General features: G+C 24.7%; 2 protein-coding genes across 8 annotated transcripts in view; one reads left to right on the top strand and one right to left on the bottom strand.

Annotated features, from left to right (window-relative positions):
- The window catches only part of LOC129962574 (uncharacterized), a 38,846-nt gene extending 36,796 nt beyond the window's left edge, over window positions 1–2,050 (top strand). For all 7 annotated transcript variants that reach the window (XM_056076353.1, XM_056076351.1, XM_056076350.1 and 4 more), the window contains one exon: window positions 1,625–2,050. In XM_056076353.1, the coding sequence (XP_055932328.1) occupies window positions 1,625–1,807 (183 nt within the window). In that variant the 3' untranslated portion in view covers window positions 1,808–2,050. The remainder of the gene's footprint in view (window positions 1–1,624) is intronic.
- Window positions 1,925–11,862, bottom strand: LOC129962575 (rRNA N6-adenosine-methyltransferase METTL5-like). Its single transcript, XM_056076357.1, has 5 exons — window positions 11,532–11,862; window positions 10,199–10,313; window positions 7,139–7,323; window positions 6,747–6,829; window positions 1,925–2,093 (listed from the first exon to the last, which is right to left on the bottom strand). The coding sequence occupies exons 1-5, from the start codon at window positions 11,647–11,649 to the stop codon at window positions 1,932–1,934; spliced, it is 663 nt and encodes a 220-aa protein (XP_055932332.1). The 5' UTR covers window positions 11,650–11,862; the 3' UTR covers window positions 1,925–1,931.
- Between the last annotated feature and the right edge of the window lie 384 nt (window positions 11,863–12,246).

Raw genomic sequence — 12,246 nt, forward strand, 5'->3', positions numbered from 1 at the left:
TGTATGAAATTGTCAATGCTAACTTTTAATATTTTACTGTTCATTACTTTTTAAAGAATTAAAAATATGGAAATATTTTTTTTTTTTTTGTAAAAGATATTATAAAAAATATCAATAGATCATCTTTCAAGAATTTAAGTGAACACATATCAGTTTGTTGACTTTATTGTAAAAATGTTTGTTGTCAAAGTTGTTGTGACTAAAATGATGTTCGAATTTTTAGCATTTCATATGGTAAAGAATTTATTTTAGTTATATCTAATAATTACATGTTTAACTTTTTATGTATTCTTAAAAGAAAAATAAACAGACTATGCAATCAATAGAAAATAAGAATGCAGCAGAATGAATCTGGTATGCCAGAGATGTATTGAACATGGGAGAATTTGCTCTAAAAAACTTACAGTGAAACCTATTTAGTACATTACATATTCAATCAACATTCTTTTTAAAATGTTGTTTTACTGTGCTATATGAAATTATAATTTATTGCTGTATGTAATTATGTTAATCAATTTTGTAAAATCCAGTTATGATGAAATTTTAATTTGAAGCTGTTAAGTTTTTAATTGTTCTTGATTTCTTTTGAATTTTATTTTTTATGTTATTATTCTTTTGAAAATTATTATTTGTTGGACTAATCTTGCTAAATTTAAGTTTTTATAAAAACAAACATTGCTAGATCTGATCTTGACAATTTTTAAAGAAAAAGCTTTCATTATTCAGGTTTTGGATATTTTTTCCCCCTCATTTTGTAATTGTGGTAGAATTTTTATTTCCCAGTGAAATTTCTCTATACATGTAAATGTTTGTCCTGATTGATTGAGCAATAAAGTTACTGACATGAAATTTTGCGGACAGTTGCTTTTTTGGATATTAGAGGCCCACTAAGAATGGATTTTTCAGGTTTAAAAAGTGGCTTTCCAATTAATATCAAACCTTTTTAATGTTATTTGTAATAATAATATTCAAAATAATATTGTTGCTTTTTCGAACAGCTGAATCATGAAATCTTATGGCCGTTAGCAGTGTGATAAAAATGCATTTTTTTACTTTAAAATTCAAAGCAGCTCATTGAATAAAATTGTTAAATTTTGAGGCAATCCAGTATATTGTCTTGCACTGACTACAAAAAATACTTGAATTTCTCTCACTGCACCTTGTTTTTATAAAATATTTTCCTCTGTGAATTTTTTAACACCCATTTCATGATGATACAACAAATGGAAGATTGTACAGGGAAGAGAGGTAAAATTATCAGACTGACAAAGAAAAAAATTATGTAATACAGGTAGAACTGGAGGGCAAATCACATAACATATCAAAAGTGGTTATGGAAATATTATTATAATTTTAAAGTTACCTTTTTTCTCCCTTCATATAAAATTATAAAGTGAATTTAAATTCAGTGTAACTAATGATTAAGATGTGCAGGTTCTGAAAAATCTATTACTTCAACTATGTAGTCCATTGCTATGCTGGTTGTGGAATATAATTGATTCTCAAATCATTCACTACTTGTAACAGAATAGTGAAAATGAATTATAAAAAGCAATTTGTGAAATAAAATCAGTTGAATAAGTATAGCATTAAATTCTCAGTATTTTTAATTATTATGTTTCAGGAATTTGTAATAGAGTTGCAAGACAGAACTTTCAAATCTGACGATTGGGATCAGTCACTGCCTGTTTTCATTGATCGAACTTATTCTAAAGAACACATCAGTACCCTTTGCAAAACCAATATCATACTGAAATCTGTCAAAACCCCTTCCATCTATTACCTGAGAACCAAACATGTGAAGTAGTTCACAAGAATTTATAATGGTTTGTTAATAATTATATTGTATTGCATATAATTTATATTTAATTCTGTGCGGTTTGTCTCTTGAATCTTTTTTAGTATGTGAAATAAATAAAACAACTTTTATGTTAACTTTTTTTAATTACACTTGGAAATGTAAATCGAATAAGATGAACTGGAATGTCTTGAGATTCTTTTTTATGTGTAGTTCTTGATTTACTGATATTAAATACCATTTCATAAAGTGGTTCCATTTTTACATTCCATTGCTTTGCTTTCCTTCCAATATACTGTAAAAAAATGTGTTTTAATTAGAGAATTAATATAATAAAAGCAAGATACCTTGTAGTTCATTTTTCAAATTCATTACTAAGAGGTTTCACTTATTAAATTAAAGTTCTGAAATTATTATATAATCACCAAGAATAAAAAACTTCAGAGTAAAAAAATTTGATTACAAAATTCCTTTTCTAATCCAAATTAAATGAAATGTATAATTTTTTTTTAAAACCCTACAATGAGTATTTGGATCACTCCACCATTCAAGAAACACATGCTAAAGGGTTAAAGAATGCAAGGGCAATCTTTAGAGATCCGCATTATCTGGATGGAAAAAATCATTACTAAGTAACTTCAAATTGCCTGATTTATGAAAATTTTCAAATTTTCTGGTTCTCTCGTGTGTAGCAACCCTGTTTCAGCCGGGGGGGGGGATCAATGTTTAAAAAAAATTACTGCTTAATTGATATAACATAGATGTTTTTTCAATCTTTTTTTATTCAAAAATATTAACTATATTTGTATGTACTTCAAAAAATTCATCTTAAACATAGTCACATACCTTAAACATTAAAAGGGAGGGGAGGTTCTTTACGCTTTTACTAAACTTCAAAAGAAAGAAGATACTTTTTTTTTTGTAGTTTGACCATTTCTGAATACTGTTATTCTTTTCTATTACAAATAAATTATATAAAAAACTTATTTAGAGCATCGCATTGCTCTATCATAAATTTCGTGGGAGTTTTGCTAGTCATTACGGTAACCATTTTGGAATGCTTAATTCGTAGCTTTATACGACTTCAACTAAAATCTCTAAATGTAATAAGTTAGTGCAGGTGGAAATTTACACTTTCTATCCCATCTATGTCGGCCCTCAATTGTTGTTACATATATAAAAATCAAATACAAACTGTTTGGCCATGCTATGCTTCTACATCAATGTAGATATTTTCAGAAATGATCTATCCATCTAAATAACTACTAGTTTGTTATTTTAAGAATGATTAAAACAGATAACAGATCATGATTGTTAATCGTATAAAAGTTGACTTATTTCTTTGGTATCGACAACTTTTTTATTTTTATGATCCTGTTTTGTTTTTGTAAAAACTAAAAAGACAGTTGTATTACAATGAGCAAATACTGAAATAAATATTAAAATTTAAAGAATACACATTTAAAAAATGTTCTCAATAAAAATTAAGCATTATAATAAAATATAAGACAACCTATGCTTAGAAATTACACTGGTTTGTATTTGCTTACATGTACAAAGGTGATTAATTTTTTTGTCTGTGTTTAAAAGTACATAGGATTATATTGACACAGTTAACAGCTCATTTTACCAATATATATAATAACAATACATTTCATAGCTAATGTAAAAGTGAATACAAAAATAATGGGAAACAATGTACGATCATTATTTTTTAAATATATATTCAGAATTACTGATTGAAATAAAGTATTATAAATTTTATACACTTTGTCATTTGTGAATTGTCTGATATGACTGATATCTAAACGATATTTTGCTAAAGATATATATGTATAAAAGCATCAAACAAACAAACAAAAATACACAGGGTTCCACTTTAATATTGCTCAGTAACTAATTTTTAAACTTTTAGATATAAGTATATATTTCATATAAAGTAAAGAATTGTTTTAAGTTGTTTGAGTCAATAAAGGTATTTCTGAAAATATTATGAAATCTAAATTTTATACAGTTATCCAGTTACGTTTAATAATAATAATTTTAAAAAAATCTTGATACCCCCACACATTCAATAGAAAAAAGTGCAATTATTTTATGACTAAAACTGTTTAAAACAAACAGGAGTTGTATGCAAATTTATTCAAGGAGCAATTATCAGCTTTTGAAAAAATCATATGTTTAGATGAAATTAAAAATGTTTTTACATCTTTATAAGAAAACTACCTATTGCAATGGTTTTCATGCTATAACTACGAGAAAATTTCAACAGATCTTCATCACTTATGGTCTTTTGAATTCTGAAACCTACTTTTGTTCAAAAGTTTATATGATTTATATATATATATATATATATATATATATATATATATATATTGACACAATAACTAGTGTGTTTTGAATGGATTTTAGTCAGTTTGGGCTATATTGTAAGAAATGTAAAAATCTTGAATAAATTTGTAGATGGGTCATCTAGCTCAAATAGAGAAAACAAAGGGATTTTCATTTCTCTATACTTCCTTAAAACTAAAGATAGAAAAATAAACCAAATTAATGTCTCATTAAGATGAATAACTTTAATATTAAAGTTTTTTTAGGTAACTGCTGTTACTCAGATGTTAGAGTCTAAAATGTGATTTTCAACAGCAATTATTTATATTGCCAGTTTTTAAAATTATATATATATATATATATATATATATATATATATATATATATATATATATATATATATATATATATATATATATATATAAACTTCTACACTACTTTCTTTTCTTTGAAACTGCTTAAATACACACAGACTAAAGTTTAATGGCATAAAGAAAACTGATTTAAAGAACAAAGGAGTAGAAAGATTTATATGCAACATTCTGCAAAAATTATGAATTTAAAAAATTCCATAGTTTAACATGTTTTAATTCATTTAAATTATTTTATTATAAATTTTATCTTCAAAATAAAAGTGTAAGTATGCTCTTTTTATCTTCATCTCATCATTTAATATAAACCAAATTACTTTGTAAAATTGATTTTCTTCATGACAATGTACATAAAAGTGAAACATTACATACTGATCACAAAATCTCCTTAATCATTAGAACCAGACATTAATAATTTGTTAGGTGATTGTTTCTTCTTTAAATGTCATTAAATACTGTTGGGAAAAAAATTTCCAGCCAAAGAAAATAATTATCATAAAACTATCAATATTCCAAAACAAACGACTCCTACAAATGATCAAATTAATGGTCCAGATAAAATAATAATATATTTAGCAGATGTTTTCATCAGCAGATCATATATTTAGTGAACAAAACATATATATGCTTCAATTCACTTAAATTATTTTTCTATGTTCCACATGAAATATTCATAGACCAATGCTCTTGGTATCTGTATGGTTGTAGATTATAAAGATTTTCTAATGGCCAAAAGTTACAATTATTTGTCTTTAAATTTCAACTGATGAAGATTTTCTTAAGTTCCTACTATCTGGAACCTTTTTACATGAAATTTATATACAATATTTGAGTGGAAACATTTTAATTTCTGGAAAATGATATATATTGTTGATGCAGTAGCTTTTTTTTTTTTAAATATGAGATATATGTTAAAATAATTTTGCACATATTTCAACATTTTAAATATACTGAATCTTTAGAGATTGTAATTTTTAATGAATTTCTCAACAAAAGAAATGAATGTATTATTAATTTAATTATAATATACTACCACAGTTTTATTTATTTTTGAATGTTACCTTACATGTAACCATCCCATTATGAACTTCTCAAAATGGAATTCAAAATTTAGTTTAAGTATTTATTTTCAGTTTTTAGGAATTCCATTATTTTGTGCATTAAAAAAAAATTATTTTTCTTTCCATAAAATTAAGCATCTAATATACTTAACAGCAAACATACCAAGATATTTTTACACTTGCTTTTCAATGGTAAGTATGCTTGCCACTTCTAGTTGGCCAAAATTTTGATGTTTTATAATATGATTAGCAGAATAAATGCAAAAAAAACATACGGGGATACCCTAAACTTATGCTCTGTAAAGATTTTATTAAAATGACTAAAACACAAGACATAAATCTTATCTAAACAAATAATTTAGTATTGAAAGTCTTTCCAAAAAAGTAGTAATATCTCCTTATACCAAATATTCTAAATAAATCTATATCTTTGAACACATTAATGTATAATAACAATTTGCATTAAGAACATTTTAGAGATCACAGAATTCAGTTGTTAAAAATCATTTAAAATAGTGATATTCAAAGTTTCTCAATTTAGTCAGTTTTAATAGCAGAAGAATGTAATTTCTTTCTTTCTTTAAAAAAAACTAAATTTTAGTATGTCAAGAATATTTTACTAAATGTGGCAAAAGAAAAAGTTTAGATTTCTTAATTTTCTACAGTATAACAATTATTGACTGAAACATCATAAAATATAATATTTCATTTAAAGAATTTTTGCAACTGGAAATATATTTATCATTAATGTTTTTAAAAAGAGCTATTGGACCATGGTTAGAATAGACATTCTATATATAATTTTGCATAGCACAGACTAGATTTCGTAAATGTATGGTATTCACAACAAAACAAAAACAGGTAAATAATAAAGTTTTAATAAAAAGGAATTAAAACTATAATGCATATTTTGCCTTGTTTATCTTTTTTAAGTTTATATGTGTGTGTTATCATTTTTATACTCAAATATAAGTTTACAGAATTTTTAACAGTGGAATTAATCTGAATTGTATTTAATTGACAATTATATAACAACTTGGCTTCAATTTTAAAGGAATACATTTTTTACAGAATAATAAATATATAATATAAAATGTATTTGATATTCATTATTATGTAAAAAGGAATATGCATGATAAAATAAAAAGAGATATGTCTGTATCTAACAATCAGTTTAATACTCACTTCTATAGTAGTACTTTTATGTAAGCTATATACAGTATGCCGAGCAAGTCTTAGAGCTGTCTGTAGAAACATTATATCAATGCCTAGAAAGGTATACAAAAATAAAAAGTTAAAATTATGATATTTTTATAAATTGAATTTATTTTTAAAATTAAAAAAAATATATGATTATCACTCACTTTCTACTTTTAAATCTCAACAGTTTATATCAATCTGTTTACTTCCAGTATCTTTTCTTATAATCAGAATAAGCTTTTTTTAATAATCATAGTTCTAAGAGATGCAATTTTTTTAGTCAAGAAAACAGCATTGATCATATAATTAAATTCTGATGCTGCTAGTAAAAAAGTTAAAATCCCTATTTGCATGCTGTTCATGAAGGAGGATCTCACCTTTGTTATGTTTAGTTCCAAATGGAGGATTTAAAATGACAGTGTCAAATGTTTTTTGCCACTTGGATACACTTAAATCTTGGACATCACACAGAATGAAATCAATATTTTTCAGCTCCATGTCTTCTTTGTTCCTTTGAGCAATTTCCAATGCATTTGGATCAATGTCGAACCCAACGCACATTCTAAGAGATCCAAATTAACAGAATATTAATATAAAATTACATCTCTTTTTTATAAGCTAAGAATAAGTAGTTTATAGCATACAATAAAGCAAGCAGATTTTCAGTACATAGATGAAAATTGAAATAACATTAATAGACTTTTTTTTTTTTTTTTTTTAGTTACGAATTCTTTAAAATTGCTTTACATCATGAAATCCAAAGAAGTAAGAAGATTGAAAGTAAAATTTCATAAACAAACAAACAAACAAAAAAAGCTTATTTGGTATTTTTGACAATTAATGAAAATCATTAATTGTCATATTTCTCATTGAAAATTACAGTAATAAAACACATTTGATTTTCAAATTTAATACGAATGACAACACAACAGTTCCGAGATAAATTTATGACAGAAGAAAACAAATAATGCAGGTTATACAAATGATTATGAATTTCACAACCAAAGGAACTAAATTTTGAATTATACCAGCAGTTTAAATATATTTATAAGAATTTGAAAAAAAAAAGAAAAAAAAACAGGAACAGTTGAATTCTGGCATATGAAATTATCAATATGTGATGATTATTAGAATGAAATTCATAAAACATGATACAGAATAAAACTATTATCCCGTTTCCAAAAGAAAGTTTTAATACAGTTAAAATATTCTTACAAGTCAAATATATTAAATTTATATATTAATAATATCAGGAAACTCGCAACATTTTACTTATACTAATATTTACCTGATTCAATTTTTAAAAAATTGTCTTTTATTCAAGAATACTAATTAATACTATGATCCATCAAAATAGTCCTGAAAAAAATGACCCAAACCAAATAGTCTGAATTCTAATTTTGTAAAATATTAAAAAGCATATTGAAGAAATGCATAAATTTTTATTAATATACCAGTACAAAACTTACATTTCAAGATTATATGAAATACACAAAGAATGGAATAGTGTGAATACAGACTTCCTATCTGAGCGTTATTTCCCATTATTGCTTTCAAGTGGCAAGCTGTACATATTTAATTTTATTTTTATCTAGATAGCATGTACCAGAAGCAGGCAGATTATGTAAATTTCCACTATATCCCATTTTTTTTCAAAAATAGATGATAAATTCATAGATGAATGGATAAGTTTGAAAAATAATCCAAAACTAAATAGCACCAAAAAAAACTTTCATGAGCAAAAGCTAATGCTTATATAATATACACAAGTGAATTTACATCTTTTACACATAAAGAAATTATTGCTGAGAATTATAAAAAAGTAAATAATTTTATTGCAGGTAATAAGTCATAACAATTCACACCAGATAGATAAAATTATTTAGATTATTTTTATATGATTTTGCAAGTGAAACCTGCAATTAAATTCACTCTGAATTTATCAGTTTAGATGGAGAATGAACCATAAAATGGATAAAATTGCATTGCAAAAAGAAAAAGATCTGTACTGAAAAATTTTCAGCAGCATAATAAGACAAGAAAAAAACATACAAGTAATAGTAATAATGGCCTGTAAAATATTAGTAGGAATTTATCTAAATATGAAGCATTGGGTTTTTTTGCTGGAAGTTTATATTGTTTTGAATATCAATGTATTAATAAAAGTATAAATATGGTTTTAATTATTTAAAATTTAAATTTGGTTATTTTACCAGAGTTATTTGGGATTCTTATTGTTTGGATGTTTGTCAGGGTACTATTTATTTTTTAAAAAATCAAAGATAACATAACAATATTTTTTTTAAAAAATAAGACGAGATAAAATTAAATTGAAAAGTAATTAAAACATTCATATCAGTTATTCAACCTACTACATTTTAAACAGAAAACATACATGTCTAAGAACAAAAATAAAAGAATTTTTCTTTTAAATTTGAGTTAGGCAATTAAAATACTCCAAGAATAAGAAATGATAATCTTGTAAGAAATTTTATCATTTATACTGTAAAACATTCATTTTCATTAATTAATCTATCTTATAAAATATTTCATTTAGTAATAATAGTAATAATTTTAGAGGTATTTTTTCTTTTCAAATTAAAAAAAATAATAATAACATTTAGTAATGTTTATTTTATTTTTTTTTTCTTCAAATAAATAAGGAAATAATTATTTCTTCACATTTATATATAATCTTTTATATATAGCAGATATTGTATAAATGAAGATAAGGGATACAGCAAAAGTAACTGAAAATATTTATTCAAACTTAAATTGAAGTTAATGCAAAATCCTATTTTCAAATATAAAATGCAATATATAAACGGTGTAATTAAGAATAAAACTAAATTGAGAAAAAACAACATAAATGTAAAATGCACATACAGTATAATTTTAAAATCCAAGCAATTCCATTCTTACATATAGGAATAATGCATGAATTGTGTTTATTTTTTGTTTGTTTAATTTTATTTTAATATTCTGATTTCTTTTTTTAAGTATAACAACTCAAAACTTCACACCATTCATTTCAATTTCCATCGCTCTCAGTGTTTTTTCATATATTAATAGCAAGAATTTTGTTTAGCTCTTTCACATTTTGATAGTTATTTAGAGATAATAAATGGCTAGTAACAAATAATCATTCAGTTTAAAAGGGGTAACCAATCTTAAAATGTAAAGATTCGTCACTTTCCCCCTCCAAAACTCTTTGTCATGTATTATGTATATTAGGTTCATATTTCTGAATTTTGCATTATAGCATGGATTTTTCAAATATGCTTAGACAATCAAACAGAAGAATTTATGTTTAAATATCAATACTATATGGAATGTACTGAAAAGTTTCTTCTTCAATCTTACATCAATAATACTCAGTAATTTTATAAAATATTTTTAATGAAAATATTTGCAAAAAATGCATTAGCATAACTCACGATGCCCCACAAATGGCAGCTGCAATAGTCAAAGTGCCACAGCCACAGCCGAGATCAGCCACCATCCTGTCTTCTACCTCCCCTGTATTTTCGGACATAATATGTAACATATGAGCTACAAAAGGGAAAAAAACGTATGAAATGATTGAAATATATTTTGAATCCAAACAGAAAAATGATATGAAATCAAAATCATAATATTTAAATAAACATATTAGTAAGATCAAAATACTATGAGACTTGAATAAATTTAATTACTAATTAAATGTAGTTTTAAAAATAAAACTATTAATATGTTATTACAAAGAACATTTAATAACATAAAATGTTCAGCATCATAGTAATGTCTTGCTCTAACATGTCTTGTTTTTCTGAGTCAAACAGGTAAATAAAAAAAAATAAAAAAATTGAATACATCAGATTATATAAACTTAAAGCTTCAGTCTCAGTAAAAAGCTGTTTTCACATTTAGCTAGATTTGCCTGCGTACATTAATCATAAAAATTTCTGTTTTAAATAAATTATTAATTTTAAATCTGTTAATAAATTATCTGCATAAATTAATGATTCCAATAAAATTAGCTTCAAGCATTAACAATGAACTAGTAACTTCTTGATAAACTTTTCAGAGATAATTCTACTTTAAAATTGTTATATAATTTCATGTCAAATTTTCCATTTTTATTTTAAACATTTTCAATTTATTAATAAAAAACTTTGTCCATTTCATAAAATTATCAAAATTTTTTAAGAAAAACACGTAATTGAACCAAAATTTACAAGCTACATATCATCCATTATGGTTACTTTAGTGCAACACAGATTTTCAAAAGCACGGTCAAATATGATCTGAAACTGTTGGTTCATTTTCAAATTTTTAATGTAGATAAAAACAGTAAATTAATAAGAATTTTCTTAACAATGGCTAAAATCAATACTTATTTTCAAGCATAATTATTTGACATATTTAAAAATAAATCAACAATTTTAATAACATGCATTTAATTCTTACAGAGAGTATGCATAAAAATCCTAACCCTGGTAACTGCAAAAAATTTCAGAGCTCAAAACCAAATACAAAAAATGATGTTACTTTTTTTATACACAATAACTTTAAAACAATCGAAAGTATACTATAGCCATCTGAATTCATACATCCAATATAAGTTTTCCGAATTTTTCCTGCCTAAATAGACATACTATTGGCCATATATTCTCAAAATTTAATTCCTGTATACAACAATGAAGAAATTATTATCAATTAAAGTGCGTTAATTTCAGGAATAAAAACAACAGTACATTATTAGTATCGCAGATTGTTAAATATCCTTACCAGCTATATGAGGAGGAGTTGGATATTGTTCCAAAGCAACATTTGGTTTTTCAAAGACATCTAATGTGTCAAGTATTTGTTGTAATTTTTTAACCTTTTTATGTTGAAATTTCAACATCTTAAATACGAGTAACTATTTCTATTTTTAAACGAAAACCAGTTTGATTTATTCTATGAAAATTCGCTTTAAAACGATAAATTTTATGAAACTTTTACACCGAAAACTGTTTAATCCACAGAGAAAGTTTAAACTTTAAACAACGAAAACGGATTCTACAGATTTTCGAGAGTGGCGAGACTCGTTAACCCGAGAACGCTTCTTCCACTGAAGTCCAAAGGGAATGGTTGGTTGGTTGGTTGATTGGATTTTTTTGGCGCAAGAGCCATGTTTGGCTATGCTGCGCCAAGCTTATGGTAGATAAACACTATACTGCGCTAGTCATATGGTATTAAAAAATATGTCAAGTACAATTCAGACATACAATTTAAAATTACAAATTCTCGTGATAAAATGAAAGACAAATTATGAATAGCATCAGTATTCTTAAAAATGTAAATTATATCCCAGAAAGGAAAATTTTCCAAAAATGTTAAAAGATTAAAATATCAATGAAATTTAAAAAGTGAAAATGCAAATCTCGTAACATTAAAACAGATACAATATATTACAAAATCAAGTTAAAAAATCATTGTAATCTTTTTATTCGAGGTTTTT

The sequence above is a fragment of the Argiope bruennichi genome, chromosome 3, assembly GCF_947563725.1.
Source record: "Argiope bruennichi chromosome 3, qqArgBrue1.1, whole genome shotgun sequence".
Taxonomy (NCBI): Eukaryota; Metazoa; Arthropoda; class Arachnida; order Araneae; family Araneidae; genus Argiope; species Argiope bruennichi.